Source organism: Gymnogyps californianus, chromosome 6 (assembly GCF_018139145.2).
Source record: "Gymnogyps californianus isolate 813 chromosome 6, ASM1813914v2, whole genome shotgun sequence".
In the NCBI taxonomy this organism is placed as follows: Eukaryota; Metazoa; Chordata; class Aves; order Accipitriformes; family Cathartidae; genus Gymnogyps; species Gymnogyps californianus.
This window is the reverse complement of record NC_059476.1, coordinates 37,825,631-37,851,722: the sequence shown is the minus strand read 5'-3', so window position 1 is coordinate 37,851,722 and position 26,092 is coordinate 37,825,631. Positions and strand designations below refer to the sequence as shown.

The following is a 26,092-nucleotide window of genomic DNA, read 5'->3' as shown; positions in this document are numbered from 1 at the left end:
AAGTTCATATAATTATTATATCCATTAAAAATAACGCTGTAGCTCAGTAAACAGAACAAACTATACAAGAGTACCGCGACAATGGAATTAAAATAGCACAAAGAAAAGTGTCTGTGCCCATAACAAGAACCAGCGCTAGATGAAATTTGGAGATAGTTTTCAAACATAACTGCTTCCCTGAAGGAAACATATAAAATAGCACAAAAGAAGTGAGCACAATAGAGTGTAACAGGGATTTGCTACATAATTCCTCCTCCTTTTTTCTTTCGTTCTTTTTTTTTTTTAATTCATTCTCTTTTCCATGGGTATTTACAGGGATTCACGAGGCTCACAGCTCCGCTCCGTTAAAACGAGAAATAAGGAACAATTTACTCCTATCTGCCTGCGCTGTGTTATAAATCTATATAATGAAAAATGAAGAGGTTCGTACCATAAGGGATCTCAGCTGTTTACACTTCTCAGGAGGCTTCGCCTTTGATTATTGTAATCATAAAGATAAACAAAAGAGTAGTGGCTCCATAAATACTCCAGCGTAATGCGTAATCAACGAGATGAATCTCTTTCCTCTGAACTCCCAGCAGGGAAAGTTGCTGCCAGAGCCTGGGTGTTTCTCCTCCGGGGATGGCAGTGGTCGGGATGTGGGTTGGACCCTCTTAGCCATGGCTTGCAGTGGCACAGGGATGCTGTGGTGGGACGCCCCGTGCGAGGGCACCCTGCTTTTTGTTTTCCTCTTGGGCTGCTTTGCAAAAGCCTGACCTGGGGATTTAGCTAGAGAGATGTTTTGGGGTTGGGTTTTTTTTTTTTTTCCCCGGTCAGGTGAAGTGGTTTTTGATCGATAAGGCCGTTGCATGCAAAAACATCCTTGGCGCTGCCTGGCTCCTTCTTCCCACCCTTTTCTCAGCACAGACTTTGCTTTCTGGTTTGTTTCTTTTTTCCCCCCTCCCCGTCCAGTCCCAGTTTAATAAAGGTGCGCAGCGATGGAGGCCGGCTGCAGGCTTTTCATTTGGCTGGGAGAGGAATCTGCTTATTTTTTTTCCAAGGGTGTAATTAGGGCTGGCTGGGTGCACCCCCTCATTACCCACGCTGGGGAGGAATGCTCTCTAATTATAATGTTTGCCTGCCGCCGGGCGAGGGGAACTGCTATAACCCATCTGGGATGCTGCTGCGAAATGTCTGTCTGTCCTGGTGTCCGTCTGTCCCAGGCTGGGTGGGCTCCAGGAGGAGCTGGAGGTGATGGGATGAAGGGACGGGGCTCGCTGGATGATGCCAGGTTTGGCAGGAAGGGGATGCAAAGGGACCGTAAAATTCTTGGAAGAGGGCACTCAATGGAGGAAAATGAGCCGGTTTGTCAGGCAGAGATGCTTTGGGGAAAAGGTTAAGTGGTTCTTTCCAAATTTAGTTATTAATAAAAGATTGGTGGGAATAGAGAGGCTCTGTTGTGTTGCACAGAGGGGGCCAGGGGGCTTTGCAGCCTGAGGTGCAGTGGGAGCAGCGTGTCGGGCTGGTCTGTCCGTGCTGCCGTGAGTCCTGCTGCTCCATATGGCGGAGTGGTTCCCCAAACGCAGCCCATACAACCAGGCTTGCAGGTGCTTTCCCGGCCGGTGGGAGCGGGAGGGGTGGGCTCCACTTTTTTGGGAGGCAGAAAGGAAGACCCTATAAATGCGCAGCCCCAAGGTGGAGGAAGGCCTTCTGCGGACCCCAGCACGCCGCTGGTAGCGAGGGTTGAACACAGCAACATGTTGAGTGCTGTGTTTTTGTGGTCCAGCCTTTGCTGAGTTACCATTGCATGTGCTTGGGGGACGTGTGAGACGCCACGGGGACGGGCACCCCGTGAGCACGTGTCGTGGTTTAACCCCAGCCGGCGACTAAGCACCACGCAGCCCCTCGCTCACTCCCCCCACCCAGTGGGATGGGGGAGAGAATCGAAAAAAAAAAACCCTTGTGGGTTGAGATAAAGACAGTTTAATAGGACAGAAAGAAAGGAAAAATAATTATAATGACGATAATAATAATAATAATAAAATGACAATAATAATACTAAAATAATTAGAATATACAAAACAAGTGATGCACAATGCTCACCACTCGCCAACTGATGGCCAGTTAGTTCCCGAGCAGCGATCCACCCCTCCCGGACAACTCCCCCCAGTTTATATACTGGGCATGACGTCATGTGGTATGGAATATCCCTTTGGCCAGTTTGGGTCAGCTGTCCTGGCTGTGTCCCCTCCCAGCTTCTTGTGCCCCTCCAGCCTTCTTGCTGGCTGGGCATGAGAAGCTGAAAAATCCTTGACTTAGTACAAACACTACTTAGCAACAACTAAAAACATCAGTGTGTTATCAACATTATTTTCCTACTAAATCCAAAACACAGCACTATACCAGCTACTAGGAAGAAAATTAACTCTATCCCAGCCGAAACCAGGACAGCACGTCAATGGCCGGACGTCCCCATGGCTTTTTGACCTCGAAATCCAACCTTGCTCCAGGCTGGAGATGAGATACCAGGTACCAGTGTTTCTCCTTGCTACCCCTGAAGGCTCCATGCTCAGTTTTTTGGCCTCTGCGGGCAGCTTGGGTCCGTCCCATCCCGTCCTCCCGCGGAGGGAGAGGTTAATGAGCGCCACGCTGAGTTAACGAGGCCGGGGGGTTACATCAGCAAGCTGCAGCCCTCGGGACAGCGGTGCCGAGGGCCTGTTACATCCCCTGCATCTCACTTTCGTCAGCGGTTCCCAGCTTGTGTCTGAACCTGCTTTAAACAATGTGGAGGGTTTCGAAGGCGCGAGATTTTTGCGAGCTCTGCTGCAAGGAGGTAGCAGGGAGAGAGCTGGGGAGGAAGCTTCGCTCCGTGCAAGTGGCTTCAAATCTTCCAAACCCATCCTCAACGACACCCTTTATTTTGGGGCATCCTCCTTTCTCCCTGCTTTGCCTCCGATGGGACGCGTCCCCAGAGAAGGGGCAGTGGGCTGTGGCTTTGCACGGCACTGCTTGGCCTCCTGGAGACTTTGCCTTTGAAGATGCCACGAGCTGCCGGCAGCACCTCCTCGGCAATGGGGCTTCATGTCGGGGTGTTTCATGTTGGGGGACCACGCTGGGGTGCGGGAGGCTGAATTTGTGCGATGGGGAGCAGAGCAAGGAGGAGAAGGGGATGCTTAAGGAAGAGAAGATGATGTTTTGGGGAGAGAGGGTGCTCAGGGTGCTTTTAGGAGGAAAAGCTCGGCTACATTTTATTGCCAGACCCGAAATTATCCCAGGAGGGCACTCTGTGATGAGAAGCCCTTAGGAACAGGGCAGGCCCGGACCGGTGATGCCGGCTCCCCAGAGCTCAAGGATGGACTGAGATGTGGTGGGATGAGGACTGCATCCCATGTGAGGACCCTCACTCGGGTGGGGATGCCTTCGTGTCCCTCCGGGGCTTGCAGCGGGATGTCCTCGGTCTGGCAGGCATCCTGGCATGGGACTGAGCCACGCCACGGCTCCGGCATCACAATTTGCTGGAGCTTAAATGGCAGCAGCGCTAATCCCTAAATGAGTCTGTTCATACACTTCCCCCAGAGGCAATAGGAGGGGGGATTTGGGGTGAGGGGAGAACCCCGCTCCAGCCTTTCAGACACCTTCTCGAGCCAAGCTGGTGGCCGGAGCATCCCTGCCAGCTCGGTCCCTGAAGCCGGAGCAGTCCCCATCCCTGCCGGGGGATTGGGAAGGCAGGCGGCTCTCGTTCCTCCGGTGCTGGAGATAAGCTGTCATTTTTTTTTTTTTTTTTTTTTTTCATTTCTACAGGAGGATTTCTACCCACCCGGCAGGCAGGAACGGGTTTAACCGTTACCTCTCAGGCCTTCGCACAAAATAGCGCTTGCCCCGAGACAGGTGTGAATGGGGGGAGATGGAGGCAGAAGGGGTTAAGCCCCCACCTCCACCGAGATTTAGCTGGAGAAACCCAGGCATCCTGGCTTAATCCTTACATCGCATTCCTGCCTGCCTGGTGCAGCGGGAGGGATGCGGTGGCCGTGGGTGATGGGCACCGGCTTCACTGCCGCTAATGCTCCTGTAATCTTCCAAATATTTGGAGGGATAACAATTGCAGGAGAGAGGATTTTAACGCTTTCCTGCGGAGGTTTGCTCGGCCATTGCTGCAAGGGGAATTGCTTACTGGGCTCGTCATCCCTTGTGCCGTGTGTTTTGGGGTGATGGAGGGGGGGCGTTAATGCTGGACCCCAGCTCCGGTGCTGTTCCCGTGTAGGCTGGCGGCGTTGGTTGGTTGGTTGGGGTCGTCGATCTTCGACCAACTTGCAAACGCTGGCTGCAAACATCTGCAAGTCACCCCCCCCCCCCCCCCCCAGGGAACAGATGCTCCAGATAATCCAGCTCAACCCCAGCAGATTAAAACGTGTGATGAAGGATGGGGGAGAAGAGGCTGGAGAGGAAAGAAGAAGTTGGTGCCTATTCCCCTCCTCCTTTTTCCGCCTCGCTGCTCCTATTGTGCTCGTCCTTGGGGCTTCGGGGGGTTTGGTCCCGTGCATCGAGCCTGGAGCTCCCCCCTCCTTGCCTCTCCTCCCCTAAATATAGATATAGTACTGAAGTCAGTGCTCCAGCCCGTCCCGTAGCACGTCACGCCGTAGCACCCGACCGCGTGCCCCGAGTAGTGTGAGACTGTGGGATGGCGACAGCCTGGGACTTCCAAAAAAAAAAAACCCCAAAAGGGAGCTGGGAAGCAGGCACCCACCTCCTGTGGGAAGGAGGGAAGCCGGCAGATGGGAACCCCCTGTAGACGTCTGCCAGGGAGATGATGATTACAGTCAGTGTAGCGCGCTCTCAAATATTTATTAGTTTGTCACTGCTGGGAGTTTTATTGCTTGTCTGATTGCAGTACTGGAAATCCCGGCTGCGCGGGGGCTCCTTCCCTGGCTTCGCATGCAAAAGTCTCTCTTTTACATGCGCTGCTCCTGCGGTCAACGGGCCAAATTGTCACCTCAGGTGGGGTCCGAGCAGCCCTGGGCAAAGCAGAAGTGGCCTCCGTGCACGTGTGGGTTGAAGCATCCGTTCCCAAGGGCGATGCTTGTGGCCAGCTCTTTGCAAGCATCCGTGCAAACCCTCCTGCTGACAAGGTCTTCACTGGTATTAAAACTGTCTGAACGTCCCAGTGCATACCCCCAACCTGAGGTTGGCTGCCCAGCCTGGAGAAGCCAGAGACCTGTTTCTTGCAAGGTTTCTTATGTATTATATATATAATGCAACCATAATATTATACTAATAATAATATTATGCAAGACCGTTGCAGGGGAAGGTTGTCATAGCAGAAGGTACCCTCTCCCACCTTTACGGGGCCATTTATTGATGCCCTTATTACGCTGGAGCAGATCAAAACCTTTCCCCAACCTCTCCATCCTCTGCTCTTTTAATCCTGGCACCGACAGCACCTCGTCCTGGCTGTGCCGGAGCTGTTTGCCCCCCCGTCCTATGGGGGAAGGACCACGCGGAGGTGATAGTGTTGCATCACTGGGAAGGTGCTTTTTTTTTTTTTATTTTTTGTATTTTGCAGTTGCTGCTGGATAGTTAGGGCAGCCAGGAGCAGCAGTCGTTCCTCCACATGGCTGTACATGGATTTTTTGGGGCCCCCCTGCCACGAGTGTTAGCAGAATGAGAGGTTTCCCATGCAGCGGGTGGCTGGGCATCGGGAGGGGGGATGAAAGGCTGGCTTGATGGCTTATGATAAATGTGCCCAGCATGGTTCTCCTCCCTTTTCTCATCCAAAGTCCCTGTTGTTTCTCTGCCTTAATTCTTCCCCAGCGCATTTAAAGACCAGTGGCCATATTGTGCTGGAGCTAAACGCCCTGCCCAGCTGCAAATGCTTTTCTTCGGCCACATAGGGCTGGTTTCTGGATGGAGAAGTCAGCCTCCCCCTTGCTTTGCTCCCGTCCATGAGCGGGCAGGAGCCTGGGGGAGCCGTGGGGTTGGGACTCTGCGGCATGGCCTCAGTTATGAGTCTGCCACGAAAAACCCATCATCTTTTTCCCCGTCTCCTGTTAGAGCTGCTTTTTTGGCCCCAGATCTCTCTTGGCCAGAAATAAAAGATCTCTCAGCTGTTGCGAGTTTGCAGGGTTTAAACTTTCCCAGCAGCCAGGACGCTCCTAGCTTTAAAGGTTTAGGTTTTTTGGGTTCAAACCTTAAACCAAGCAGGTTTTTATAGCCACCGAAAGCAGGTGCTGGATCTGGCCGGGGCTGGGGAGATCATCCTGTTCCACCACCCTCGTCCCCAAAGTCACTGGGCCCCCTTGGAGAAGAAACCTGAAGCGTTGAGCTTGAGACCCCCAGCACGGATTTGGGCAGACCCCCTCTCGGGGCCGGGGGCTGGATGGGACCCATCGATGCGGGGGTCGGCGGATTTTCAATACCTCTGGCGGTGTTTCAGCCCCGAACCCCATGCTGGGGAAACAAGGTGGCTCCCACCACAGCCCAGAGCATCGCCCATCCCGCTGCAGATGATCACGGGTGAGTCACAAATCTGCGATTTTCATCCCTGTCGGGCCGTGACTCATCCCCTCCCCGCTCCCAGATCCTCTCGGATGACCTAAAGTCTCGGTTAGCATCACCAAAGTGGCGGTGGGGTGGGAGAAAATGTGTCTTTGGTGTTGGCTGCTGGAGGAGGACTTCTCCTTGCCCCCCGCGGTTTTGGGTCAGGGGACACGTCCTTCCGAAAATTGGCTTCTTTGGGGACATTGGGTCTTTGTGGGTCACCCTGACGGTGCCGGGTGGGCTGCGGGACTCCTCGCCTGCATCCTGGGGTGTTACGCCTGGCTTGGGGAGAAAACAAAAGAAATAGGAAGAAAGAAAAGAAAGAAAAAGTAGCTGGCACAGATACAGAAGAAAAACTTAATGGGGAGCTTCAGGCTCGCGTTATGGCCAGGGATGATGTAACTTGGAGTAGTTATCATCTCTGCCACTGCCCTCGGCGGTGCCTGGGGGAGGCTGGTGCTCGCCCGGGGCAGGGCTGGCAGCGGCGGGGGGGCGGGCTCCCTGCTGCCAAGCATCCGTGAGAGACTAATGGGCTTCAAGGGTTTACATTCCTTATAGCAAGCCTGCTTTCTAAACCCACCTGCCCTTAGAGTTGTAAAACAAAGCCCAGGAGCCACCCCTGGCCCAGGGATGGGCAGCCAGCGAGCCCCGCCGGGCATTGCACCAGCGGTTTTAGGAGGATGCTCTGCAGCGCACGCTACCTGCGCCCTTTCCCAGCCGCCGAGCTGGGGTCCGACTTTGCAGGCTGCGCGCCGCAGGGATGCGGAGAGCATCGTTTCAGAGAGGTTTTCACGTGAGCCCATGAGCGAAGTTTTGTTGGCTGCCTCCGTTGCCAGTTGGATTATCTCCTGCCAGCCCCCTTTGCCAGGGAATTTAGATTTGTGGCATCGAAGCGGTTTTAGGGAAAAAAAAAAAAAAAAACAAAACCCAAAAACCAGCCAACAAAACAACAGCTCAGTGGATGCAAAATTGAAGAGTAAATTAAAAAAGAAAAAAAAGTTGTATTTGCTGCTGTGATACAGGTAAGAGGCTGCTCAGCAGGAGAGGGGAGCAGGACCAGTGAGTGGCCTGACGCAGGCACGGGGAGAAGTGTGGGACAGTTCACGGTGGGGGGGCTCGCACCTCCTCACACCCCCGCGGCGGGGTGCTGGCAAAATTACAGGTCTGCAAATGAGATGGGGGAGGAAATGGCCGGCAGTGGAGAGGTGGGGAAGAGCCAGCCAGGGAGAGAGAAATTAGCTCGGAGTATAATTCATTGTTTCCAAAAGAGCAGTTAATGGATTATGACAAATGTCCTACCGCTCTCCCTTAGTGCTGTGTTAAATGGAAATGGAAAGTCAATTTTCCTAAATGGATTTTAAACGACTGACCTCGTGTGTTTTTTTTTCCCTCACTGATTTTTGCTCGGGAGGCAGCTTGGTCATCTTGTTTTCTTGACGCATCTGATTATTTTTTTTCTTCTTCTCCTTGCATCTCGGGATTCTCTGATTCTCTCCGTGCAGCGCTGCTCCTTGCCAAGGGTGACGAAGGGAGTGGGCTCCTTTCTTCCTTGCCAGCTCTGGAGATGTTATCGCAGGGCTGGGGATATTTACTGTTTTCCTGCACGCTGCAGTGCTTGGAGTTGAGAATCGCAGCGCTTGCTGGGGGAAGAGAGGAGGAGGAAAAGCTCATAACTCTTTTAGGTGTAAAGAAGAGCCTCGTGATGTGACCTGACTGCTAGCGAGATGCCCAGAAACAACAGGTTAAGCAGTAGCATCCCAGTGCCTGTATGTGTTTTATCAGTCCTGCGATATTTGGGCTTGATCTTCATGGGTGAAATGGCTGGAAACAGATTTCCTATGTTGGATGCTGCAGATGCTCCTCGATGTCGGTCGCAGCATCTTCTCAAGCCAGTGCTGGGCATGAGCCACCGTGAGGCTCCCGCTCCTCAGGGATTATGTCCCTGGGTGAGCACTGAGGTGCTTGCCCCTTTTCAAGACTTTTCTTGGCCTGGCCTGACCTCTTCTTCTGGTTATTTTTGCATTTAAGTTGTTTTTGAGAGCAAACAAGCAGGAAGATGGAGATTACCAGGGCACTGACCCCCTCTGGTTTCTGGGGTGGGATAGTGTGAATCCTGATTGCATTTTTGGGTGATGTTCTCTGGAGGTGGCTGGGCTGGAAGCGATGGCTCACCTGTGATGGGCAGATGGCCGGTCCCCGGGGGCTGCGCTGGCAGGGGCTGCCGGTCCCCCTGCCTGCCCAGCCCTTGTGTGATGCTGGGATCCTGTGGGATGCTGAGATCCTCGCGCAGGAGCGCGAGCGCTGGCAGGGGGTGGGATCCCAAATGTGGCTCCGCCAAAGAGCGGGATGTGTGTGATTTGTGCCGTGGTCGTCGTCAGCGTTCCCAGCACAAGCCCTGCCGGCGTTTTGCTCGGAGCATGCCCGTGCATTCCTCAGGGCTGTGGGAGGGAGGCTTGGGATGGGGGACACCAGCCCCTCCAGGGCCTCTCTGTGTCCCTGTCACCATCCCCGGACTTGGGTTTGTTTTGCTTTTTTCCTTGTGGTGTCCTCTGGCGAGATCACCCAGGCTTTGGGGTCGGCCAGGGCTCGGGGTACGGATGGGGGGGCTGGTACCCAGGCAAAACCAGGATGCACCCCGCAGCCACAGCTCTCTAGCTAGCAGGGATTTGCTTTTCTTTTTTTTGGGAGCCTCCAGCCCTCTTTTGCTTTTCCGAGCATCCTCAGCAAGGGCTGTTGGTGACACCACCGCGCGCAGGGCAGTCCTGGGAAGGAGAGGGGGGGGACGAAGCGGCGTAGGTAGGAGTTGCGTCCCTGCTGGGACGGGACTAAGGGCACCTCCCGACCCTCTCGCTCCCCTGGCAGGGCTGGAGTACAGCGACGTGCTGCCCGACTCCTTCCCCTCGGCCCCGGCGGAGACCCTCCCTCACTTTCTGTTGGAGCCGCAGGACGCCTACATCGTGAAGAACAAGCCGGTGGAGCTCGTCTGCCGCGCCAACCCCGCCACCCAGATCTACTTCAAGTGCAACGGGGAGTGGGTCAACCAGAACGACCACGTCACCAAGGAGAGCCTGGACGAGGTCACCGGTGAGCAAACCCACCCCGGCATCCCCCTGCCTGCCCTTCCCCTCTCTTCTTTCCAGGCGCTTCTGCTCTTTTCTCTCTTGCACATCCATGCTGGAGATGATTCTCCTCCAGGTAGACCAACAGGTCTCTTTAATTCATTTTTATCATTCCCAGGTGACTGCAATCTCATGAGGTCGCTTCTATATGTTTTCCACCTCCTTGGTCCATGCACAGCTTGTCTCTCTTTCCATATCATCAGTGAATTTTAGTAGAGGAGCTGCCCCCTTTCCAGAGCATTGATGAAGGCATGATGATGGTATGGGTCACCATACCCCATAGAAGCTTGGGGAAGTCAGCCTGCCTGCTTGCACACTTACCCTTTTGCAGGACTTGGGGTTGTTAAATGGGATTTGAAAGACAGCACGTTTAAAACTGATTAAAAAAAAAAAAAAGGAAACGCTTTCCTACAAAATGCCTGATCAACACGTAGGAGTCATTGCCACGAGGGGTGGCAAAGGCTGGCAGCTTACTCAGGTTCGCAAAGGGATTAGATGTTTAACGGGTAATGAGAACATTTGCAGGTAGGATTTGAAATGCCTTTTAATGGCAGATGAGCTCTTCCCTGCCTCGGAGGACAAGTCAGCTGCTGGCTGCCTGAAATGTTGGGGGCGAGAAGGTGGTTTAGACACTTTAGGGGGTGTCTTATTCCATGGGATTGGGCTCTGCAGAGCTGTTTGCCCCGTGCTTTGAAACGTCCCAGCATGGGAACAAGGTGTGGGGGTTGGATATATCGTGTAATCAAGTAGATTTGCTAAAATTGGGACGCTTTAGCTCAGCTGCCACCTTTTCTGCACCGATTTTGGTACCTGTGCCCTGATCAGGAGAGGAGGAAAACAGTCACGTTTCCCGTGTAAGATCTGTTCTCTGCAAATCCCTGAGCCCGCGGCATCCCTCATCTCCAGAGGGCTTTAAACCAAGGCAGCCTTTTGAACTGCTGCAGCATTGGCCCCAGAAGGCAGGCTGGGCTTAGAGGAGAGACTTTGTCAGCCTGGAGGAGCACAAGTACTTTTATAGAATCTTCTCTCGTCCCTCTTTTCCCCAGCCTTGCCCTTCCCCAGCATCTCCTCGGCTCTTCATCCAGTGCTAGCCGTGAGCCGGTCCTTACTTAGGTGCGTCTCTGAACCTGCTCTGCAAAGGGAAGATCATTTCTTTTCCCTGTGGCTTTTTGAGCCTTTCCTAAAGCTGCTTCATCTGTTCCTGGGGTGTTTTTCTTCCGGAGGATCTCTTTGTGAAGGATGGCCGAAAACGCGTGGGAAGGCTGTCCCCTTGCTTCTCCGGAGGCTGTCGGGAGCACCGGCAGCACCCTTTCTCTCTTTCGGGGTGCATCTCCACCTCCCAGCTCTCGCGGAGGCCAGATTTGAAACCCTCACCGCCCTAGGGCAAAGTCCGTGCCGATCAGTGACCGAGCAGCCTTCGCCGAGGGATTATTAATTTATTTATAACGTGTGGCCGCGCTGGGTCGAGCCAAAGGTTCGTGCGCCCTGCGTGCGGCAGCGGTGGATGCTTAGGGGAAGAGCACTGAACCGGGACAAGGCGGGAGCGATGGACCCTGCTCTGTTACCCTCCTAGCTTCTTGCAGTCTGTGATTAGGGACTCCCTGGTCTGGCAGCGATATCTTAGCAGTGTGGTCCAGCCCCGGATGGATTCTCCCCCTGTTAATGTGTCTAAATGCTGTTGGGACTCATTTCTCCTCTGGGTTGCCTCAGCATCCTGTAGCAGGGAGTTTCATGGCTTAGCGATGTGCAGCGTGGAAAAAGCACTGTATTTCTGGCCCCCCCCGCTTGATCCACCTCTTGGGTGAATAGCCCTTACCGTATAACCTGCCTCACGCAACTCTGGAGCAAAACAGGCTGGAGAAAACATAGCAGAAAGGGAGCAGAAAGTCTGTGCAGCAGGACCCTACCCTGTGTTTTTTGGGGGGGACTCATTTGCTTTGGGCCAGCATCTCCCTCTCAGATCCCAGTCTGCAGATGCAGAACCTGTGGCAGCAATTTGGGGAGGAAACAGGGCACACCTTCTTCACCCAGGCTTCAGAGATGGTCTTGCTGCTACCAGTGAACAAACCTGACAATACCTTCAGTGCAGAAGCGATGCCGTGCATGTAAAACTCTGTCAGCGTGGGCATATCTGCCCGGCAGCTTACCCTAAGAAAAAAGGAGCTGGAACCAAAATGGTTTATTGTGCTAAAAAATCCGCGTTTACAGCGCCTGCCTTCCGTAGGGAAAGCTGCCGCAAAGGGCAACGGGGGAGAGCCGGCCACAAAGTGACGGGTTAACACGGTTAGGCGTTCACGGCTTTTTTAAGTGTCCTCGGTTAAAAGCTTGGAAAAAGGGACCTTTAAAAAAAAACAAACAAAAAAGGCAACTTTTAAGATGACATGTCTTGAATGAGACGGGCATGGTAATGCTCTGACTGCGTCTGATCCAAAACGTTTCATGCGGAAGAAAGCAAAAATAGGCCAAGTCAGAGAGGATAATTCAGCCGGACAAGAAGGGACGGTCGGTAGGAGCGGCTGTGTTTGGATGCCTGTAAGCCCTTTAAATAGTCACTCCTGTGACCCATAAGCTCAGTCTACAGTTTTGGGTAGTCTTTGCTTTCGGGGGTTACAGAGACAGCAGGGTATTTGCAGGATGCTCCCCACCTTTCCAGGGCTGCTCAACCCACCCCACCGGGGCTTTCCAGAAAGACGAGGTGGTTTTGAGGCGTCTCTGTCCTGGATCCTTCTAAAAGCCCTAATTTTTCCAAAAGTGCTTGGCCCAAATGCCTTCCCCCCCCCCCCCCCCGCCCTTAATAGTGGCAAAATAAATTGTATTTCCTTGGTGCGCGTTTGTCAGCTCTTTTGCAGGAAGGTGGCAGAGAGACAGTAATTGCTCCTCACAGCACTGGGAGCGAGCTAACAAAATTACAGCTGGGAAGCATGCGGCTCTCTATCGCCATGAAATTGAGGCCTTTTTATAAATAGAAGCTGAAAAAAAAGCACAGGTATTGCTTAAAGTAAGGAAAAGTAAGCCCAGAGTCCCTCCCGCCCTCGGCGATGGCTGCGCCGCGAGGGGTCGATGCTTCAGGCAAGCCTCAGCATCCTGCGGTCCAGGGGACCGTGTCCTGGATGTGGTGGTGCCACCTTTGGCATCGCACCCCTGCCATGGCCAGGGTGTCCTGGCAGACTTCACGGGGGTGTTGGGGGGTTGATGGAGGTGTGGAACCCTTTTTGGAGTCAGTGGGCATGAAATGCCATCATCGTTGGATGATTTCCTTAAGACCTTTTATTTGTCTTGTTATATTTGTATTTAAACAGCAGCTGACAGAGATGGTTTCTCCTCCCAGCAAAGCCTCGGAGGTGTCCTTTAATCCCTGGTGGGTGGGAAGGGGTCTGGGCAGAGACGGGGACGTCGGTGCCCGGGTTGAGGGCTGGTAGAGGAGGGTGATGCCTCTTGAAATGGTCAAGAGGTCCTGGTCCTACCCGGCCAGACTGGGGAAAAAAAGAAAGAAAAGACTCTTCCACATGAGCCGTTGCCCTGGCTTCAGCTCGACATTACCCTCCAGAGGGAACAGTCTCCCTGATTTGCAGAGGTGCCAAACCCAGATGCCTCTGAGATGCCTCCAACCCGCTGCCTCTGTCCTCGAGCTTTGTGCATCGCCAGCCCTCTTGGGTGCTGCCTCAGTTTCCCTCCTCCTGGGTGCTCCTGCCGAGCTGATGCCGTCCCTCTGTCCCCTTCCAGGGATGCTGGTGCGGGAGGTGCAGATCGAGGTCTCCCGGCAGCAGGTGGAGGAGCTCTTCGGCTTAGAAGATTACTGGTGCCAGTGTGTGGCCTGGAGCTCCGCGGGCACCACGAAGAGCCGCAGGGCGTACGTCCGCATAGCGTGTAAGTGCCCGGTACGCGTAGTGCTTGCTCAGATGCGATTGCAGTGCTCCCTGCCCCTCTGCGAGAGCTGCCTGCGCCCGCCCGCACTGCCTCAGTTCTTGTTGCTTTTAAATGAATGCTTCTCCCACCTTCTTTTCCACTTTGGGGGCCCTAAAAGGTTTCCAGAGGGTACAACCCACCGATTTTGAAATTGTTTGCAAAGCCTGAGGTGTGACCCTGGATCCCAGGCTGAAAAAGCAGTGGTGTCAAGCCTGGCGAGTGCTGCTTCTGGCAGCAACACCAGCTGAAGTAGTGGCCAAGGCTGTTCATTCCCGGCTTCCCGGGACCCCCGAGACACGGTGGGTGCAGCTGAGTTGGGTTGGCCGTCTCCAAAAGTCGGCTCCCTGTTGAAAGCAGTGCTTTTTGATCAGTCGGAGATGACCCATCCTTGCTGGATGGCCCTGGTCTTAGCTCCCCATCCCAGTTCTGGCTTTGCATCTGAGCAGGCATCGTCCCAACCCGCCTGGGCGAGAGGCCGTGGCACTGCCTGGGTTAATACCGCATTGCCCATCAGCGTGCTCAGCTCTTCCCAGTGCTTTATTATCGTTAATAACCCAGCGGTTAGCACCTTGCATGCTTTGCCTGAATCAGCGACTCCGTGTCCCTGGAGTCCCTGCTGTCATATGTCACTTCTCTAAGCTGCTGTTTGTGGGTGTCAGCCTGATTAAGGGCGAGTTAATCAGGCTGTTACCCGGCTGAATTTGCTCTCTTAGCAAATGAGATGGCAAAGCTATAGGAGAACAGCCAGGCTTCCCCAGTCGTAAACAGATTTTGCTATTAGAGGGCTAATAATCCAGCACATTATCCAAAACGGAGGTGGCTGGTGAATCAGCTACGCTGCTGAAGGATTTAGTCTGAACGGGGAAAATGTTACAAGGCACAGGGCTGGCTACTGAGGGAGTCCGTTTGTCCGGCCCCAGCCAAGGGTTTGGTGTTTCTCGGAGCCGAGCAGATGAGATGAACTGAGGCTTCGCTGCCCTGCAGGAGCGGGAGCCGCCGGAGAGGGCTGGGTGCTGTAGCAGAGGATTGCAGCACCATCTAGTGATGCTCCTGCTCCTTTCAAGGCTCTGGAGCAGGACCCTGCCATGGTCCCCCAAGATCCTGGGGGCTCTGCTGAGCTTCTCGCCTCTCCCCCTTCCCCAAAGCACTGGCCAACCCCTTGCTGAGCGAGCCTGGCTTTTCAGCAGCGGCCGTTCCCCATTTGGGCACCGGAGTGCGATGGCCGGGTTTCCAGCAAGTCTGGGGACGTGGCTCAGCCAGGACCAACTGGGGCAGAGCCGAGCAACAAGCCCCCGTAGCCCTGAAATTTGGGGGTTCGCTTTGGCGCCGGCGTGGGAGCTGAGCTGTTGTGCAAATCTCATTTCCCTCCCTTCAACAAAGAAGGGCCCTGGTGCAGAGTCCGGAGGGGGAAAGAAACGGGAGGGTTGAAGAAACAGTGGTTAAGCTGAGGTTTAGCCCCAAAAGGAGAAGACAGGAGGGGGTATAAGCTTGCAAGCATATGAAGGAGGAAAGGCATCGTCCTCAAGCACCACATGCTGTCCCAAATCCATCCTGGAAAAGATGCTTCTTTGGCTCCTTCCTCCCAGGACATGTTTTGTTCTAGCTGTGCTATGCCAGAGGGATTTCCCTACCTGTGGGCCCCTGGTGCCAAGGCGATGCTCTCTCCCCACCAAGGTTTTGCAGGTTGCCCTGTTTCTGCAGTGGGCTGGTAACCGCTGGGTTTTCCTTTCCCTCCCAGACCTACGGAAGAACTTCGACCAGGAGCCGCTGGGCAAGGAAGTCCCGCTGGAGCACGAGGTCCTGCTGCAGTGTCGCCCGCCCGAGGGGGTGCCGCAGGCCGAGGTGAGCAGCTCAGCAGCCCGAAGAAATGCCCGGTGGGGTGTCCCTTCCCATCCCGGGGAGAGACGGGGCACGTCCTTGCAGATGGCTTGCGGCCATGATGGATGGCCTCGTGCCGAGACCGTCAGCTTTCATTATTCAGCAGAATTGTTTATTTTGGGCAGTGGATCTGTTATTCTGACATCTAATAACACCCGTAACCTCAGCACCTGCTCAACCCGCCTCTCCCACGCTTCCTGATGTGCCGTTAACCCGTTAGAGGGGAGATCTAACAAGGAGGCACCCAGTGACTTGTCTGAAGGGCAGCAGTCACAAGTGAGAGCCAAGGGCTGGGAAAGTCAATGCAGATGGGTTTCCCTAGCACGGTAGCGGTGCTTTCCTTGCCCACAGCTCCGTCAGCCCCCAGGAGCTGTGCGTTCGTGGTAGCCACAATGTCCCATCCTTGGTCAAACCAGCAGTAATGTGGCCCGGTCAGGCCTGGTTTGGCCCAGCTTTCGAGGAGAAATACAGTCAGAGGCAAAGTTGGCCAGTCAATGGTTGTGGTGCTGAGGACGTCGGTGGTCTCGGCGATGAAGATGGGGAGGGCTTTGGGGCAGGTCATAGGCTGGTCCGAGGGGTTTTGCTCTCTATCAGGGCTGGTGAATTCAGCCCCTCTGACCTCACGTTTCTCCTTTCTCCTGCCTGCACCCATGCTCGGTGATGGTATCGGCTCAAGCCCTTCCCAAACAGCCTAGTTAAGCAGTTGTGTCCTAGCTTAGCTTTGGGGCCCTTGGAGACCCTCGTGGTGGGGAGCACGTGGGATGGGCATTTCCACTGAAACCCGTGACGAGCTTTTCCTGGCTGAGTGTTCAGTTCTTGTTCAGCTTAATCACCATCCTTACCCATCCCTTCCTTTGCATTGCCAGGTGGAGTGGCTGAGGAATGAGGATGTCATCGATCCCACTCAGGACACCAACTTCCTGATCACCATCGATCACAACCTCATCATCAAGCAGGCCCGCCTCTTGGACACTGCTAATTACACCTGCATGGCCAAGAACATCGTGGCCAAGCGCCGGAGCACCACAGCCGCCGTCATCGTCTACGGTACCGGCCCTTTGCCCTTGCGGAGGGGACCTTTGCTGCCGGCCGTGTCTCCAAGCCAAGGGGAAATATGGGTGCTTTCTGGGAGTGGTGGGAGTGAACCCCACCAGGGCATTGCATTAAATTAGGTAATAGCCAATGTCTGCAAAACAGGAACCTCTACTAGCTTGCACAGGCTATTGGGAGAGCTTATTAGGTGTAAGTATTTCCAAGCCTTCTCGGTTGGGTACGAAGGTGGGCGGAGGTTGGACCCAGCCGGATTGCTTTGACTCTCCAAGCAGCTGAAAAGCTGCATTTGGCTGAACTTTGCTATGAAACCAAAGATCTGCTGTGGCCAGATGCAAAAATATTTGCAAAGTGGAAAAAGGACCAAAGCAGGCTTGAGCATCTTGTGCACGGGGTGTGCGACACGAGAAGGAGTCTCATGATTTGCTTTTCGTGAGGGTGAGCTGTTCCAGGGTGTCACAGAAGATGGAAGGACAGAGGACCCGGTGAACCCTGGGCTGAGCTCCAGTCCCTGCTGAAATGGGCTCCATTGACGTGTTAATGCTGTCCATCTCCTCTTGCAGTGAACGGTGGCTGGTCCACCTGGTCCGAGTGGTCTCCTTGCAACAACCGCTGTGGCCGGGGCTGGCAGAAGCGCACCCGGACGTGCACCAACCCCGCGCCGCTGAACGGCGGCTCCTTCTGCGATGGGCAGCCTTTCCAGAAAATCACCTGCACCACCCTCTGCCCAGGTAAGGCGGGTTCAGAAACCTTGCCCACACTGCCCGTCCCCCAGGTTGCACGGTCCAGCTGTGCTCCTGGTGCTCCCCAAGGAGACAGGGGCTCAGGAGACCGGTCTGAAGCATCTTTCAGTCTGCCAAGACCTGAAAGAGCTGGAGATGTCTGCAGAGACACAACTTAGCCTTCCCAGATAGCGGCAGGGCTGGGTTTGCTGGGATAACGCTCCCCAAAGGTCTCTGGAAACCCTGAGATGGGCATGGGCACCTTTCTGCTGCCGGAGACATCCCGGCACGGGGGAACGAGCCCCGCGGCCGTGCCGAGGGGTGTACCGACGCGCCTGTGTTTGGTGGCCCGCAGTGGACGGCGCGTGGACGGAGTGGAGCAAGTGGTCGGCGTGCAGCACCGAGTGCACCCACTGGCGCAGCCGCGAGTGCACCGCCCCGGCCCCCCGCAACGGCGGCAAGGACTGCAGCGGCGTGCTGCTCGACTCCAAAAACTGCACCGACGGGCTCTGCCTGCAGAGTGAGTATGCGGGCAGGCGGGCAGGGACCCGTGCCCTAGGTGATGCTGGCGGCCGTGGTGCTCCGGCGTTTGGCCACGCTGTTGTTGGCCGTGCCTCCAAGCTGACGGGGCAGGCAGCAGCGCCGCTGGCACCCGATTTTTAAGTTGTGTCTTTAACAAGGTTTTTTTTAACCAGACTCACCCTTTCCAAAGCTAGTTCTCACCCGGTGGAAAGAAAGGTTGGGGGATTTTTGGTGGGATCTAAATGTCCCACCAAGCCTTCTGAAGTGGCGCTAGGTTTGGGGTCTCTGTTGAAATAAGGCTGGTTGTGGTTAGTGGGGGCAAGCCAGGGGGGGTTTCTCAGCCCCACCATGAAAACACCTGACCTGGGTCATTGCTCGGTAGGAGCCCTGGAGCAGCAGCTAGGAAAAAACCCAATAATAATAAAAATAATGGCGCTGCTACGCTACGAGTGGGCACACGGAAGGCTGCGCAGCCGATGCTGCCACCTGCTGCTGTGTGACACCACTGTCCCCTTTACCACTGCCGCAGCCAGAAATGCCCAAAGTCCTGTTAGCTGGGGACATGCTGGCCGGGCACGGGGATGTCCTGGTCACCGTACTGCTACCCGGCTTCTTGCATGCCCGGGGAAATGCTGCTGCTCTCCCGTCCCTCCCCACCATGCTGTGGCTCCTTGTGCCCCCCGGGCTGGCTTCCCCCCCGCCCCCTCGGCCTTTTGTTTCATCTCATCCCCATCACACCATCGCCACCTTCACCTTTTGTTTTCTAATTTTTTTTTCCTAACAGATAAAAGAGTTCTAAGCGAACCCAAAAGCCACCGTAAGTGCTCATTTCATGGCCATTTTGTTTCTTTGCGAGGCATTGCTTTGGTTTTGTTCTGTCACATCCATCATAGGGCTCCACGGCAGCTGGGGAAGGACAGGGTGGGAAGAGAGAACAACTGAAGCCCACCCCAGAACTCCTGGGTACACTAAATCATGTGCTCTGCTTGAAGCTATAAATACAACCCACTTTTCCACCCCCGCTCCTATCCCCCTTTTGCTGCCTGCGGTTCTTGGGTGCACCACGATGCAGCCGGTGTCACACCACCAAAGCTACTCTAAGCATCGTCACCCCCCGACGAGGACTCCCTCCCTCGAGTTGGGGGTCCCAGGGGCGCATCAGGGTTCCCGTTTTTGGCATCCGGGGGCGGGGGGACTTGGGGACGAGGTGACACCTCCCAGAAGTGGCATAGTCCTAACGCGGTTGAGATCGCCAGGCTTAGGACAGGGCTTCACTCCAGCACAAAACCATAGAAACCAAGAGACGCGGGCGAGCGTGGAGGGAGGAAGGAGAGAAGGATGGGCTGAGCGTGCTCAGCTCCTGCTGCTGGAGGCTTTACCATGCTCTGCCTTCCCGCTTCATCCCTCTCCTTTCTGGGCAGATATATCCAAGATACACCAGGCATTTAAAGATCAAGAGCCTTGTGGCAGGGGAAGGGAAGATGGGGAAGCTGAGGGGTGTCTATATAGATACAGTGACACTCGATCTTTCTGGATGGATGCATAGCTCAGGTACACATATGTGAGATGCAGGGATAGGCGTTACATGTACTCCTCAGGGTTGTCTCTGTTAGGATGTGAGGGTTGATAGCTTCACGAATCTGAGCTGCGCAAACCTAATGTTTCTGGGCTTCTTGGTGCTCGAGTAAAGTTTGCATGGGCCATGGCAAGGTGTCCTCCAAACATTTGAGGGGTTCAACCCTATCTCAATCTGTGGCATCACTCTGACTTCTGGACTGCTCTTAGAAAACACCCTCCATCCTCCTGCCACAGCCTTTCCAGCAGGCCCAGTACACGTCTTCCCCTTCGTGCCTATGTCCTGAGTTAGTGGTAGGACTGGGGAGCACTGGTGGGTCTTGACGTGCATTTCTGGCGCTCCTTTTTTCACCTCCATTTCTTCAATCCCTCCCAGTGCTGGAGGCCACAGGCGACGTGGCCCTCTACGCCGGGCTGGTGGTAGCCATTTTCGTCTTCATCGTGATCCTCATGGCTGTGGGGGTGGTGGTGTACCGGAGGAGATGCCGGGATTTCGACACGGACATCACAGACTCATCAGCCGCTCTCACCGGAGGCTTCCACCCTGTCAACTTCAAGACCTCCCGGCATGGTAAGAGCCGTAGCCCATGCAGGTCCTGCTCACCAGCTCAAGCTCAGGCAGAAAGAAAGTCAGGCTGCAAATCACAGTAGGGGACGGGTCCCCGGTAGACCCCCAGCCACAATTTTCTAGGGGAACACGCTGATTTTTGAAGGCTGAGGGCTCCACAGAGGTGGTCAGGTGTTGATGGTGCGAGTCAGGGCAAAGCAGCTGCAAAGCAGATGCAGTGAGGATTTACTGTAGGATGCTGCTCCTCGCCTAGTCGTGATGCTGAGCAGTTCCCTTCCAAGTGCGTGGTGGAAGGCGGACAGACGTAGCGCAGAGCTGTACCTGTTCGTTGTACCTCCTGCACTTCCTCTGTCTCTTGCTGGGCGAGGAGGGCTTTTCACAGGCATATCTTCCAGCCAAGCAGTGCTTTTACGTCCCCTTGTTTCCACTGCCATCTTCATCCCATCTGTGTTTCCTCCTCCCGCAGACAACCCTCAGCTGCTGCACCCCTCGATGCAGCCGGACCTGACGGCCAGCGCCGGGGTGTACCGCGGCCCCATGTACGCCCTGCAGGACTCCTCCGACAAGATCCCCATGACCAACTCCCCCCTCCTCGACCCTCTCCCCAACCTCAAGATCAAGGTGTACAACTCCTCCACCGCCGCCTCCTCGCCGGGGCTCCACGACGGGACGGACCTGCTCGGGGGGTCCCGCCACTGGCACCTATCCAGGGGACAACACCAGGGATGGCCACTTTGCGAACATGCGGAGCAAAGCCCTGGGCTCCCAGCATCTCCTCAGCTTGCCCCGGGAGCATGGCAACAGCGCCAGCGGCACGTTTGGCTACCTGGGGGGAAGGCTTACCATACCGGGCACTGGTAAGCCCCGGGCTGGAGAGGAGGGCGCGTTTGGCTGCTGAATGATCAAGGAGTTGCTCTTGTCTCAGCAGACTTGCCTGCCATGAGCAGCCCTTTGCTATCCCAAAGCTGGCTCAGGGGAGGAAGGCAGCAAGCCATTCCCAAGCCAGGCTTCTCAGGCTGGAGGTCACAGCCTCCCGGGACTTCCCTGGCTGGCTCCGCCATCGATCCAGGGCCAGTGCCTTGCAAAAAGATCCAGCCTGTGGTTTTGCTTCCTAATGCAGTGGCCTGGCTCCTCCCTGCAAGCGGTGCAGCTGAGGAACATCTGGCGATGCTTCTCCTGGGGCACTCTGGGCTGCCCTAGCTCACTGCTGTCCTTGTGCTCGCCGGCCGGGGTGGAGGGCTGGTTTCTCCCTGGTGGTTTCTCCCTCTTTTTGTGACTAACGCCTGTGTGTGCCATGCTAGGGGTGAGCCTGCTGGTGCCCCACGGGGCCATCCCCCAGGGGAAGTTCTACGAGATGTACCTGGTCCTCAACAAGGCAGAGAGCACCCTGTAAGTCACACCGCGCCGCCCGCGCTTCTGCTCTTCGCTGGCCGCCGTGAGGCTTTCTTTCCAACCGGTGTCCCCTCTCCCTTCCCCAGCCTGCCCTCCGAAGGCACGCAGACGGTGCTGAGCCCAGCGGTGACCTGCGGACCTACCGGCTTGCTCCTCTGCCGCCCCGTCGTCCTGACCATTCCCCACTGCGCCGATGTCGGCTCCTCGGATTGGATTTACCAGCTGAAAACACAGTCCCACCAGGGAAACTGGGAGGTAAGGTGGGAACCCAGCCCCGGCAGCCAGAGGAGACCACGAGTGTTGTGGGACACAGCCCCTAGCGAACCCCCCTGGATGATGGGCTGACCCCCAACCTTGATTCCCTGTAGGAAGTTGTGACCCTGGATGAGGAGACCCTCAACACTCCCTGCTACTGCCAGCTGGAAGCCAAGTCCTGTCACATTTTGCTCGACCAGCTTGGCACCTACGTCTTCGTGGGAGAGTCCTACTCCAGGTCAGCCATCAAGAGGCTCCAGCTGGCGATCTTTGCCCCCACCGTTTGCACCTCCCTGGAGTACAGCCTCAAGGTCTACTGCTTGGAGGACACGCCAGATGCTCTGAAGGTAATGTCGCCTTGCGACGCCGGCACGGGCTGCCCCTGCTCCCCAAAGCTGTTTGCGCTGGTGGCAAGCTGCTGCCTCGTGCCTCTCAGGATGGCCTGGCCCCAGGGAGCAGCCAACCTGATGCAACTGCCTGCAAAGTGACCACAATGAAACAAAAAGCGTGTTTACTGCTTTCCCCATCCTTCCTCACCCTCTCCGAAGGAAACAATGAGGGTGTTGCTTGGCTCCTATGCTGGGCCCCCTTTCTGCAGACATTACATGAGAGGTTTTGCTGCTGCTGGGTGGGTTTTCTCTTTCCTACGCAGAAAATGCTGCTGTGATTTGCCTTGGTTTTCTTATAGATCCTGTTATTCCTGCATGGAGACGTGTCTCTGCCCTTCTTGGAAGGGTTTTGTGGCATAGATAACATGGAGTGCAGCACGGGAAGCTTGAGTTTTGATGCTTTGGCTACCTGGACCACCGGTGCGGTGGCTGTTTAATTCCCTGTGACTTGTCCCGTGGTGTCAGGATTGCTGTAGTGCCTCTAGGTGGAGATGTAGGCAGCGCTCTGGCTCCTGGATTGTATTTTTCTCCTACGAGCTGCTGGTGTTAGTAGTGGGACGGTGTTAAAAACAGATAGGGTGGCACTCTTCAAGAGACTACGTGACCTTTGTGTTGCACCTTTGCATTGTCTGAGGAGTACAGAGGCATATAGGGATGCTCACTTGTTATAAAATTAAAGTTGTAGGTGGGGCTGGCGTGTGAGATGAGTTGGCGAGTTCTTGGGGAGCAGCTGTCGGGGTGGCAAAGGCTGCTCTCCCGGGGAGGACTCCCCGCGGGCTTGTTGCTGCTGCTGGCTCCTCTCGGCAGGATCATGCCTGGCTTTGGGTATGGAGGGGGGAGAGGAGCAGCCCCTGCTCTTCTCCTGGTTCTCACGCTGCCTGTCCCGCTGCCTGCAGGAGGTGCTGGAGCTGGAGCGGACGCTGGGCGGGTACCTGCTGGAGGAGCCCAAGCCCCTGCCCTTCAAGGACAGCTACCACAACCTGCGTCTCTCCATCCACGACATCCCCCACGCGTTGTGGAGGAGCAAGCTGCTGGCCAAGTACCAGGTGAGGGGCTGAGGCGGGGGCAGCCGGGGTCCCAGACCGGGGACACCATCTTCAGCCAGGCACCACGGGGTTGTGAGTGCCCTGGGCTTGTCTCCAGAGTTGTCTCCCAAAGGGATGGAGGAGGAAGGGGGGACACACACCAGTTTTCTGGTCTTTCCTGGTGGGATGCTGTCTGTGGGGTCCCTCTGTCCCATCTCATCCCCGTGGGGTGGCTGGAGGAGGTGGGATCTCCCAAGGGAGCTGCTGGAGCCTTTGCTGAGCCCATGCTTTGGTGGTCCGCAGGAAATCCCCTTCTATCACATCTGGAGCGGCAGCCAGCGAGCCCTGCACTGCACCTTCACGCTGGAGAGGTACAGCCAGGCCTCCACCGAGCTCACCTGCAAGATCTGCGTCCGGCAGGTGGAAGGGGAAGGGCAGATCTTCCAGCTCCACATCACGCTGGGAGAGGTGAGCGGTGGGGAGGTGGGGGGACAGCAAGGGGACATGCTTGGGAGCCGCTCTGTGCTGCAACATCTCGCCCCGTCCTTCCCCTTGCAGCATGCCAGCTCCTTCGACACCCTCCGCTCCCACCACAGCGGTGCCGCCACCACCACCACCCAGCTGGGACCCTACGCCTTCAAAATCCCCCTCTCCATCCGGCAGAAGATCTGCAACAGCCTGGATGCTCCCAACTCCAGGGGAAACGATTGGAGACTTCTCGCCCAGAAGCTTTCCATGGACCGGTGGGTCTCCCCGTGCTTTGCTTTCCCCTCCTGTGCCCCAGGCAGGGGGGCTTTGCTCTGCACTCCCTCCCTGCTGCAGGCATCCAGCTAGGTTATGTCCAGCTATATAGGTCCACCCGTAAATATGGATATAGCTATGCATAGGTATACCCATCTATATCCATGCATCGATCTGTGCCACAGTCCTGGGTCTCTTTGTCGCTTTGAACTGGCCCTTATTTACCTGGGACCATGCTTGTGCTGTTCCTGCCTGGGTTCACCTCTGAGGACCGAAGGAAGGGAGGGTAATTTCAGCAAAACGAAGCTTGCATTGCTTTTGCATGAATGCCAGCTCTGTATAAAAATTGAAGGCGATGTCTCAAGGGCTTTGGCATTTGCGTTATGGCATTTCCATCAGGGTTGATGTTGTGAACAGGTTTGCTGCTCCGCCATCCTCCCTCCTTCCGTCCCCGAAGGGCACCGCACCAACCTGGACCTCCTCTCTGCTTCCCCTGCGCAGGTATCTGAACTACTTTGCCACCAAAGCCAGCCCCACCGGGGTGCTCCTGGACTTATGGGAAGCCGAGCACCAAGACGACGGCGATCTCAACACCCTGGCCAGTGCCTTAGAAGAGATGGGCAAGAGCGAGATGCTGGTGGTCATGGCCACGGAGGGGGACTGCTGATGATGCTCCCCGCGGCAAGCGGGCCGGGAGGACGAAACGGGGGCGAGGGAGGGGATGTTTCCCCGACAGCGGGGGGAGGTACATCCATCCCCGGGCAGCGGCTGCGCGAGGAAGGGCCGAGGCCGTCGCTTCTGCCTCCCTCCCCGCATCACTGTCAGCCTTAGAGACCCATCCTCAGCGTTTACAAGTAATTCAAGTGTTACGCAGCATTCCTCTTCCTCCTCCTCCTCCTCCTCCTCCTCCTCGTGGCGTGGGGAGGAATTAGGGCTTCTCGAGTCGGGACGGGGGCTTTCCTTCTCCTTCTTCGTTTGGGTTCCCCTCCTCCTCCTTTAATAGCATTTCTGCGTTGGAGAGACGAGTACAATCTAGGTGAACGGCTTACTTCTGTCAAAAGCTTCAGACAGCTTAACAAGGCGAATAAGAAAGAAAAAAGGAAAAAAAAAAAGTTTCTTAGGAAACGCAAATAATTTATTATCCAGATCTTTGGATGAGTCCTTTTTAAAAAAAAAAAAAAAAGAAAAAAAAAGAAAAAAAAAAAGACAGATTTATAAATCTTTTCTTGTGCGTGAGAGCAAGAGCGTTGCCATGGTCGGGGTGGCAGAGAGAGAGATTTCAATGAACACCCTTTTGTAGGGAAAAGCGTGCGATCCAAGTTGAGCAAAACGTGTTTACATGTCCCGGGACCCCTGGGGAGTCCGTAGGGTGAAGTGCCTCTACGCCCCTCTGGTTCAGGGCCAGCTGAGACCACCCCCCCACCCCAAGATTTTTTCCTTGCAAACTCCCCTTTCCCCGGCAGCAGTGCCCGGCGGAGCGAGGGGTCCCCCTCCGCCTGCAAGGAGGGATGAGGGATGCTGCCCTGCATTTAGGGTTCGGGGGGGGGGGGGGGGGGGTGTCCAGATATGGGTATTTTTAATGAATTCTTCCCTGGCATCGTTTGGGGGAGCTTTTTAGGATGACTACGCCTTCATTTACATAACTTCAGTACAAACCAAAGATTTCAGTCCTGCACCAACCTACCGACCCACAGGCCAAAGGGGGGATGTTTTAAAACCCACCAGGATTTTGCGGTGAGCACCCCAAACCTGGGCTCGGGGGTCAGAGGGAGGTGATGAGCAGCTTGTGGAGGGGCCCGGGGAGAGCAGAGGGCTGGCGGGTCAGGATGCGGCCCTTTGCAAACCACGTCGGTGTCGGGTCCGTGCGCTCGCGCCCGGTTTTTGATGCAGTATTTCAGCGGGGATTCGGGGAGAGAGACCTCGGTGTCCCCAAGTTGCAAGCCAGGCTAAGCATTTTCACGCGAGGGACGGCATCATAAGCGGTGACCGGGTTTCCATCCTCTCATTGCAGCTCCTTTTTTTTTTTTTCCCCTGTAACAGACTTTTTATAACAAAGGGGAAGTTGTGGGATGAATGGAAGGTAATCAAGGGGTAGGCAAGGAATGAAGTTCCTCACAAAGATACGGTGTCTCAATGAAGGTAAGAATTTAGGTTGCCTGCAGATAGAAATAGTTACTCAGCAAGTGCTATATCTTAGAAATTTGTCTGGTTTTTAAAAAAAAATAGGAAGGGGATGGTAAGCTCAGGACTAGACTAGATTGCACGGCAAGGCTGTGGATCCTCCATCAGTGGAAGTATTAAGAGGAGGGTCTGAGAGCAGGTCCTGCTTCGGGCTGCCATGCACAGTGTCCTGGCTGCGAAGCCCTGGAGCGGTGCCGTGGGGTGCCTGCAGCATCCTGCAGCATGCTGGGGACCGGAGCGAACTCAGGGAGCCCTG

At 55.3% G+C, this 26,092-nt stretch overlaps 1 protein-coding gene across 1 annotated transcript; it reads left to right on the top strand.

The window, feature by feature from the left end:
- Nucleotides 1-1,169: 1,169 nt before the first annotated feature.
- Nucleotides 1,170-24,359, top strand: UNC5B (unc-5 netrin receptor B). The gene is given in 18 exon segments (XM_050898723.1): nt 1,170-1,230; nt 9,376-9,597; nt 13,356-13,499; nt 15,277-15,380; nt 16,283-16,463; nt 17,030-17,197; nt 17,544-17,708; nt 18,495-18,527; nt 19,662-19,856; nt 20,320-20,539; nt 20,541-20,710; nt 21,155-21,242; nt 21,332-21,500; nt 21,614-21,847; nt 22,786-22,935; nt 23,218-23,382; nt 23,473-23,657; nt 24,157-24,359. Coding segments are annotated over 18 exon segments (2,820 nt in total). The 3' UTR covers nt 24,323-24,359.
- The last annotated feature ends 1,733 nt before the right edge of the window (nt 24,360-26,092 follow it).